The sequence below is a fragment of the Penaeus chinensis genome, chromosome 14, assembly GCF_019202785.1.
Source record: "Penaeus chinensis breed Huanghai No. 1 chromosome 14, ASM1920278v2, whole genome shotgun sequence".
Classification (NCBI taxonomy): Eukaryota; Metazoa; Arthropoda; class Malacostraca; order Decapoda; family Penaeidae; genus Penaeus; species Penaeus chinensis.
Window position 1 is genome coordinate 18,676,345 of NC_061832.1, and position 10,000 is coordinate 18,686,344.

The following is a 10,000-nucleotide window of genomic DNA, read 5'->3' on the forward strand; positions in this document are numbered from 1 at the left end:
TAGTAGTTAATAATGATTATTATGATTTGCTATTATTGTTTAACATATAATAAGTAATTTATTAAATATTGTATCCATTAAGTTTCTGAATCATTTATCGGTCTATTGGGTGAGTAATTAATACATTTACACTCATGGTGCAAGAATTTCAACTCTCTCCATATGTGGTTTCACACTTCCCATGTTAAATAGATGAACATTAAAAAGTAACAACAGAAAGAATAACAAACGCGTAATGTACTACAGATGCATACTAATACAAGCATACTAATAAAAAAACTACGATATAAGTACATGTGAATATAGATAAGACCTAAGTGTATTTGTACGCTGATACATATGTACGTATATTTGTGTGCGTGCGTGCGTGCGTGCGTGCGTGTGTGTGTGTGTGTGTGTGTGTGTGTGTGTGTGTGTGTGTGTGTGTGTGTGTGTGTGTGTGTGTGCACGGGAGTGTGTGTGTGTGTGCACGGGAGTGTGTGTGTGTGTGTGCACGGGAGTGTGTGTGTGTGTGTGTGTGCACGGGAGTGTGTGTGTGTGTGTGCACGGGAGTGTGTGTGTGTGTGTGTGCACGGGAGTGTGTGCGTGTGTGTGCACGGGAGTGTGTGTGTGTGTGTGCGCGCGCGTGTGCGTGTGCGTGCGTGCATTTGTGTGCGTGTTACAATGGTTCTACTTACATACAAGTATACATATTGTCATATAAACATGCAACAGTATATATGTACTTTATATGTATTTCTATATGTATATTTGTTTATATGTAAAAGCATACATGTATATATACAACTTCCAAGTAACTTTAAAATATACCTGTTGAAATAACCATAATGAACTTGTGTTGCCAGGTTCTTACAAGATTACAAAGTCCAAGATTTAGTGTGATAAAGATAGATTGTTCAGAGAGGGTCTAGGTAAAGGGAAGATAAGATAATAGGTAATTTGTTCTGTATTTTATTATTTTTGCTCCTAGCAGAAATAACAAAATACTGTTACCCAATTATATGTGTACTTTTTACATACCTTGCTGACATTAATGATGCATACTGTGGATAGAAAAACAAACAAAAAAACTGTTTGAGTATGGTTGTGGCTTTGGCATGTGACTATTTAATCAGTAGGGCCAATTGTTCATGTGTGTTATCTCTGGGTCTATCATTTATCTTTGGCTAGTCTTTCAGTCAAGTCACTGTCACCATCGACATCAAATCAAGTGCTTTGCATATCAGAAGTGTTAGGAGACCTGGGGGGAAAAGCTGACAAAATGGCCAAGGATAACGTAAAGGGCAAGAAGCAGGGAGATGTTGAAATGTCACTACCAGATGCAATTATCTGGGCTGCAAAGGATATTGTGAATGATCCAAGGTTGTCAAATCTCACACAGGAAAAGTACATACCTATGTGGAAGTATGGTAAGAGGAATTCTAATACTTATCCTAACTTGTCAAATTATGGACATTTTATATTATATAGATTCTTGCAGTGTTCCTTAATAATAGATTTTCAATTTGTTAATTAAGGATTTGAGGAGCAGGTGATGTGAACATACCATCAAGAAAAAAAATTGGCAGAGGGCTGGGGTGATGGGAACATGCTGTCGTGAGAATTTCAGCTGAAGGCCGAGTAGCAAGAACAACTCGCGTGGGCATTTAACCCAATGGCGACGGGTCACGGCTATCGCCGTCATAACAATACGCCCGATTTGAGGCGTGTGGCTGTCCGCAGCGGCGCCGCGCCAAAACACCCCGAGGCATAATTCGGCTTGATGTACCAAATTCACGCGCTCAGAGTCGGCGCGCTGCCGCCGTTCGCCAGAGCGTAGTTTTTTTTAATTTTCTATACCCGACGCCATTGGGTTAAGAACATAAATGAGAATGTGTGGACTACACTATCTGTGAGTCATGACTAGAAAAGTGCTGACTCCAGGAAGGATGCTATTTCTGTATTCAGTATCCATTTCTTGCCCACCGTGACCAGCAATGTGGATTGTATTACAGAAAACTAATTATTACAAAAAAGAAAAAAAAAATGCACAAATAACAATGTTATTTAGTGTTATTATTGACCTGAGTTGTGGACTATCTAGAGAGACAGTATGGAGTCAGTGCAAGGAAAAAGGTGTATTATCTGGATACAGCATATCAAATGAAATGTAGCCTTTGGAAAGAAGGGGGGGGGGGGGGGACTTTAAATATTTATCCAGAAAAAGATCTTAACTTGTCAAGACTCTTTGTCTCCCCCCTCCCCCCCCCTTCCAATGTCTGTTGTTGTCAGTGTTTCTGTTTGCCAGTATTATAATTATTTTGGAAATTTATTTATATTTTTCTTCTTCAGGTGCCCTTGCTATAACCAGTGTGTATCTGGTCTTCGGATGGGGTGCTCAGTTGATCTGCAATGTCATTGGATTTGTGTACCCTGCATACTGCAGTATCAAAGTACAAACTCTTATTTTTGACTTCTTATTTTGATTAATTTGAATGTCACATGAATGTGTATAACAGGAATTAATTGCAACACCTTATGTTTCTTTTGTATATCAAATGAATTTACTGCATCACTTAATGTATCTCTCCAATAGGCCCTCGAATCTGTGAGGAAAGAAGATGACACACGCTGGCTGACTTACTGGGTCGTCTTTGCCCTGTTCTCTGTGTGTGAATTCTTCTCGGATCTGCTCCTTTCATGGTTCCCATTCTACTGGCTGGCTAAGGTAAGTGTTCCTGGATAATAGAAGACTTAACAATGAAAAGCATTCCATTCATTCAGCGGTTGCTGTAGGCAAAATGTACAGAAATAAAAGTCATCATATTAGGTATTAATTAATGGTAAAATTTAGCCTTCGAGGTGTTCCAGAAGTGAATTCTTCATTAAAATGCAACTGCCTTTTAGCAGCATATTGTAGATTATACCAAATCCAAGTTTGCTTTAAAACAATCAATTATCTCCTTAGAAGGGGAGGTGGGGATGTTGAAAGTTAACGTGAGAAGTTAGCTAAGATAATTGTTAAAGAAATTGAACATGAGTAGTAAACATCCATGTAGAGTTTGTCCCTGAATGTTACAAAAGACATTAAATGCTACTGCATTTTTTATTTATTTATTTTTTTTTTCCCAGTGCTTGTTCCTGGTATGGTGCTTCATGCCAGTCTCCTGGAATGGCTCGGAATTCATCTACAACCGTGTCATCAAACCTGCATTCATGAAGCATCAGAAGGAGATTGATACAGCCATGTCCAAGGTGACCGACAAGATCAACGAGCTGGCTGACTCTGCCACACAAGTTGCTGCTGATGCCATCAAGAAGGATTAAGGTGATTTTAGTTCGGTGTTCTCTGGGTTTTACATTTATACAACCAATAAAATATTAAGTACTTTGATTAGAGTTCATTCTGGCATTAGTATAAAGGGTATGAACAAAAGTCGACTGTGCAAGATAAGTACAGTCATGGATAAAAGGCTTTGACACCTTCCTAACCTAGATAATAATAGTCATATTATTTGGATGTTTGAGATATAATTCAAAGCCTGTGTGATTATGTTTTACCATGACTGTACTTAGTGCACTACTTAATTTTACATCTTCAGAGCTGAACTATTATGATGTGATACCAGTGTTAGTTATATTTCTTGCATGCTGGGATTTTTCAGTATTCTTTTGAGTTTTTCTGAAAAGACTCGCCAATAATAATGGATCTTTTTGAATCTTTCTCCTTTGCACGATAAGTAAAATACTCAAGAGTATGTAATAGATGTATAAATTTGAATATAAAATAGCCTTTCCTTTACAGGAGAAACTAGGTGTGTTGCTTGCGGAAGATTAAATGGTTGAACATATTCTTGCCATCTATATGCTGAAGTTACAGAAGAGAATGTGAATAATTAGCTGGTTCTATTGAGACTGATGTACATATTTTTTTTGTTAGCTTATGAGCTTTTTCACAGATGCACATCTTTTTCATGAAAGATTTTCAGACAGTAGTCTAGTCAAATTTGATGCTAACACTCGAGTATTACTATCTCTTATTGGTTCGAAGGAATGGTTCCTTTTCCATTCTTTGTTTGATAGCCTAAGGACTTTTACAAAGGAAAATTATCTTTTCTTAAGGTGTATTCTCCTTTTTGAATGATATATAAAGGAAAAATATAAACATGTTGCTATATTTTCTTTGTGAGTTGGGTGGTTACTGTCTTCCCATGCACATCCCTCGTTTCTTTGCACAAGTATTCTTTAAAGACCAAAGGTTTGTTAAGGCTGTAATATGATGATGCATAACTTCAATATGTATACTTTTCATAATGGGCATTATCTTTCATTCTAGGAATAAACTTTTCCAATTTATATGACTCTTTTTGTTTTCTAACCTTTATGATTTTGGTTTAAATTCATCCACATTATTCTTTTGAATTGTTAAATCATTAGTTCAACAGTGATATCTAAATACGCTACACATGCATGTAATAATTGCAACTGAAAGGCAAAGATATACTTACTTCATAATTGTGTAGGTTTTCTAGCCAGTAAATGGGGAGAAAAAGGTTGTTTAAATTTTGAGTGAAGAACATGCAGAGGAATGTATCAAGAACTTAACTTCCCAGATTCCAAACTAAGAGAAATGCAGTAATTCACTTGTACTCAAGAAAATTTTATACAAAAAGAGAGGAATGTATGTGAAGTATTTTGACCATTGTAATTTTTTTCTTCTTCTTTTCTTGTATTTGTATTTATATTTGCTCAGGCAAGGCAGACAAAGGTTATTTTCTCATATAACTTTCAATGTAATTTCATAATTAGGGCCCAGTAATTATACTGGTTGATATTTCATGTTCAAGTTTAAGGCAAGTTTTGCAAGTCATCTAAAGATTTATAAGAAGCAAAAGCCTTTCTCATGGCCTTATCCAAGCTTAAGCTATAATTAAATGTTCCTTTGCATAGATGAAGCAGTCTATAGGTATTCAGAGGCACAGTAAGCAAAGGCGTTTTTGATTCTCTCTACATTGCTTAGATATCGCTGCTCAAACCTGCTGTAAGAAAGATAGGATATGCTTTTGTACATTTTGGAATCACACTTCAATGAAATTTATATTTAGATAATGTAAATACTCAAAAATAAATAAAGGACCACTGCATGAGCTTGTGCAGAGGACCATTTCATTATTGAATTTGTCTCGGTGTTTGAAATTGATTTAGCAGAAATTATATAAATAATTTCTGACAAATGAAATGGTTAACTGATGATCAGAAGGGGTCTATTCATATATCAATGCATGGTATGGTCTACTTTTTATATTTCATTAACAATCAAAATGCCAACTCAAGTAATGTCTTCAATTCTGGTGCTTTCACATACTTGCTGAACATACATCATTTAACCTCATCGCCATAGCTGTAGTCGTCATAACAAACCAACTCATCATGACGGATACAGCTATAGGTGTCACGACGCATTAAAATGAGTCAAGCGGGAAGTTCCACTACAGGTAGTGGACTCCTAGGCCAAAAGGCAGGATGGGTGCCAGAAGTCACCGGAATCAGTGACTTGGAGAGCTTTCTGATACTGTCATTGAGGGATTAATCACACACCCTGTGTTTTAATTAAATATTTTCAATGTGAATATTTGATTATTTATTCCTTTTCTGAAGTAAAGAAAGTCAAGCATTTTGACATATTGCTTGAAAGTATAAAATGAAATAATTTCTTGTTTCAGGTCCTACAGTCACTAATCCATTGATGCCATGGGTGCATGTGTACGTGGTATGTCCACTGTTGTTTTATTAATTAATTTTGTTTACACAAATGGCTCCTTTAGTATTTGTTCACCAAGGAGTCATTACTAGGCTATTTCATCTTCCTTATTTATCCCAGTCCTTGAAATTTTTGAAAAACTAGATTTAGTATTATTATTGTTGTTGGTAACATTATAATAATAAGAATGTTTATAATAATAATGTAATAATGTTAAGTATGATAATGATGATAGTATCAGGAATAAAAACTTTCATTCAAATTCAAGGAATGGGGTATACTGGTTAGGTAAGTTAGGGCTAGTAATCAACTGCTTGGTGATTTAGCATCTGTGAAGCCATCTATGTAAACAAAATTAGGGGGGGGGGGGATATATATATTTATATATATGTAAATTGATAATAATAAATACTACTACTGAGGATAATAAATCGTGCAAGTACCAAATGGGTAAATTGAATTAAGCAAGCTCGGATTTTATCAGATGTAAAAAATAATGGCATGATATGCATGCCATTTTATTTTATTAACCCATTGGTGTAGAAAACTAAAAAAAAAACTCTTTGAGCACGTGAGTTCGGTACATCAAGCCGAATCACTGCCTCGGAGCACATTTCGAGCGTGTTGTTATGACGCCTATAGGCGTGACCCGTCAGGAAGGGGTTAATTGTATACATATAAATGGGCCACCACAAGTACTTAGTCTTCAAGGAGTCAATTATTAGTCCTACCTTTCTCACTTGTTTATCCTTTGACTTGATCTTCTTAGATTCTTTTAATTTTCTTTAGTATTAATAAGTATTTTAATAATAATATAATCGATGTCATTAACCCAGCAATACGGATGATGTGACGCTTAAGTTATGAAAAGGATTCTATTCCTGGCTTAGGTAGTTTTACAGAAAATTTAATATTACCCCCTAAAAAAAAAAATAATAAATAAATAAATGACACTAATAACAGTATTACTTGTTGGAGTATGGAGTATGTGCAAGGAAAACGGTCTATTACCATCTAGATAAAGCATATTAAATGACAAATATAATCATTGGAAAATGGCAAAAAAAAAACTAAAATCGCTAATGTTGAAAGAGAAAATAACATTCCAAATGGGAACCAAAAGGGAAGCATAGTATTGCCACCGCACAAGCAATGCACCCATCAGAATAGCTGATAAGTAAGCCTGATGCCCATGTTTAGGCCATTGTGATAGCAGTGAAGCCTTCAGATCCTGTGGATTAATAACAGGTCAATATTAATAGCATTTGGGGGGGAGGATCCTAAAAATTTTAGCAATGGGGAAATCGGGCGAGGTCACTATCACCTACCAATTGACTCCTTAGAGTTATCTGTCAAAAACAAATAGCAAAAAACACAGTGGATCGTAACCAACAAGATAAACGGTTTTTCATGTTAAGGACATACAATTTTATAAAATATTACAAATGTTTATTAAAATAAATTCTACAGTGTTTAAATGTGATGGTTTAATTTACAAATTAATAAAGTAATAATCTACAGTGTTTAAATATGATGGTTTAATTTACGAATTAATAAAGTGATAGCCAGACATGTAATGATTCTTAGATCTTCGTATTCAAAAGAATTTGTTCTAGAACCATAAAATCTTTAATTCGTTTCAATTTCATAAAATAAAATCAATGCTTTACCTCTTCACAACATATATCACATGAGTATTCATAATGAAACAAGAGGGTGTTGCACAATATTCCTAAAGGAGACATGATTGGGAAAATACATAGAAGTCTCCCTAGACTGGACCAAGAACTCCAAACCAGTATGAATTGTCAACTAGGATCAACTTTACATCTGATCTGCCATTTGCCACTGTGAAGGCAAAACTACAATACAATTTAGGTGTCAACCCCCCCCCCCTCCCCCTTGGGGTGGAAGGTGTGTAATGGAGGAAAATGAAATCATTTCAGTTGGTATTTCCATGGGGTTAAGGCCAGGCACATTTTGGAGCAGGGCAGCTGATTCTTGTTGCAGGGTTTCCAACTGGAAATAAATAAAGAAAATGAATGATGGGAAGCTTGCTTTGCAAATTACAGGTTACTAAGAAGGGAAAAGAGTGCACTTTATACAGATAAATAATACATTAAAAAAAAAAAAAAAGAGCTTTCAACAAGCAGTAGGTTTGCTATACAAGAAATATGACTGTTAATTATTAGCTCTTGCATTCTTTGATTCTTTTGTTCTTTTTCGTCTTCTATCTCTATTCTACATTTTCTTTCTTCTTATAATGCTATTAGTAATGTAAATAACGGAATAATAATAATATTGATATTGACAACAGTTGTAAAAAGAACCTTTTCCCCATAAACTCAAGGAAAGGTAAAATCAGATGAGGTCATGAGGTCTACTAGTCGACTCCTTGGTGGCTAAGCACTTACAGAGCCATCTATGTTACGACTCACAATTTTTTTTTTTTTTTTTTATTACAGTGAACATTCTGTTTTCCTGGTGGCACTAGATTAAGTTTAGAAAAATGAGTAGGTCAGTGAGAATACTTGTATCACCGAAATTCTGAGAACCTTGACTCGTTTATTACTATTATTCTTTATTCCTTAACCCATTGTTTCCTCAACTTGTAAACTCATTCCGAGTACTCTCTGAACTCATGACAAGACATCCCCATCACACAATATTTGTCATTGTAAAAAATTTGCAATGACATGTTCCCAACATCTGCCCCTCAGCCAATTTTTTTTTCCTGTCACAAAGATCCAGTGGATAAAGAACATGCAATCTTTGGCTCTGATGTGCCACAACAGGGTGCTAACCAATCATCTTTATCTACTATCATTCAATTTGCACTCACACAAAAAAAAAAAAACTATTTCAAATCTATAAAGTATACTATACATCATAAGACCTGAAAATGTCCTTTGGGAATATTGGTACAGTTACCCCAGGATCAAAGCATGCATAAATATAGGAGGAATATGCTTAATACTATTTTTATTCTGATCATTATCAAAATGAAATGCCCTTACTTGAAAATCAATATTTTAGAATAACATATTAAACAGAAAACACTTTTAATTATTACATTCAAGTATATATTTTCAGACTTTGAATACAATAATGTATTCATATGAAATTCAGAATGGGTGCTTGGTAAAAAGACACCCTAAGCCATGTCTACCAAGTGTACCTTGGCCATGCGTAGCTAAGTACCATGTCTACCAAGTGTACCTTGTCCATGTGTAGCTAGGTAAAGTTTGGCTGACTCCCAAACTCCCACCAATGACTATGACTGCACACTTACCTCTCCTTGTGCACACTATAGAACCTCTACAGTGGCAGCAGGGAGTAATAAACATTTTTTCTGTTTGTATCATTTTGTTTAATTCATATAAATTTTTTCTTATCAGATTCTGAAAATAAACAAAGGAGTTACACATACCTTTTTCACAACCTCTTCTCTTTTGACTTCATAATATGGGTCCTTTGGTTCCAGTTCTTTGAAATTCAAGTAATCATCTGTATCCTGGAAGAGTGGGCAGTTGGGCAGAGAACTAAAAAGAAAGAAAGAAAGAAAAAATTAAATTAAAATCCATAATTTTTTATGTAAAGCAAAGTCACGTGACGTAAAGTACTGTAAAGTCTGTAGTTTAATGGCACTCTGTGTAGGTCACCTGATAAGTGGCATCAATGGTACCACAAGTTTCTACCTCTAACCACTTCCTTTGCTGGTCCTGTTAGATGAATTCAAGATATTAGTAGTGTCTTAATTGCAAGCTTTGTAAATGACAGCATTAGTAAAGATAAATATGTCTCTCTGGACCAAGAAGCCCTTAAAGCTAGAACTCCAGCTTAAAATTGGAGGACAACAAGGACCAATGTGATATCTGCTGGACTATTATATTAAAAAAACAAAACAAAAAAAAAAAAACAGGAAATTCCCATTACCCAAAGCTAAAAATCCTTCATCAGCAAAATTAATATCAGAAACCTGACTACTGGGAACTACTATAAAAGCTTACCTCAATGGCATTGGTATATGTAATATCAACGGTGGTTTTGCTTTATTAATTTTGTTTACCTGTTAATAGCATCCCCCAAATTTTCAGAAAGTAAGTTTTGATCATTACTAATATTATTAATATGATTATCACTAGAATCGTTTTAACAACAATAACAATCTTTCTAAAGCTTTAATAGGCAAAGGGGCAGTCATGCTAGTCTTGTCTACCTCAGAATCCCCGTGAAGACCTGGAAACTCCCAGCCTGTCA

At 35.2% G+C, this 10,000-nt stretch overlaps 2 protein-coding genes across 6 annotated transcripts in view; one reads left to right on the plus strand and one right to left on the minus strand.

The window, feature by feature from the left end:
* Window positions 1-9,101, plus strand: part of LOC125032529 (receptor expression-enhancing protein 5-like) — a 22,650-nt gene extending 13,549 nt beyond the window's left edge. Inside the window, exons 1-6 of one of the 4 annotated variants that reach the window (XM_047623706.1) lie at window positions 1,185-1,409; window positions 2,332-2,432; window positions 2,576-2,707; window positions 3,112-3,307; window positions 5,703-5,749; window positions 8,834-9,101. In XM_047623706.1, coding sequence (XP_047479662.1) covers window positions 1,262-1,409; window positions 2,332-2,432; window positions 2,576-2,707; window positions 3,112-3,306 — 576 coding nt within the window. In that variant the 5' untranslated portion in view covers window positions 1,185-1,261 and the 3' untranslated portion in view covers window position 3,307; window positions 5,703-5,749; window positions 8,834-9,101. Of the gene's footprint in view, window positions 1-1,184; window positions 1,410-2,331; window positions 2,433-2,575; window positions 2,708-3,111; window positions 3,308-3,784; window positions 4,336-5,702; window positions 7,219-8,833 lie in introns of those variants that run through there. The other 3 variants (XM_047623705.1, XM_047623704.1, XM_047623707.1) reach the window with 3 other exon arrangements.
* Window positions 7,544-10,000, minus strand: part of LOC125032527 (dimethyladenosine transferase 1, mitochondrial-like) — a 21,496-nt gene continuing 19,039 nt past the window's right edge. For both annotated transcript variants that reach the window (XM_047623702.1, XM_047623701.1), the window contains exons 7-8: window positions 9,171-9,282; window positions 7,544-7,759 (exon numbers count right to left, since the gene is read on the minus strand). In XM_047623702.1, coding sequence (XP_047479658.1) covers window positions 7,622-7,759; window positions 9,171-9,282 — 250 coding nt within the window. In that variant the 3' untranslated portion in view covers window positions 7,544-7,621. The remainder of the gene's footprint in view (window positions 7,760-9,170; window positions 9,283-10,000) is intronic.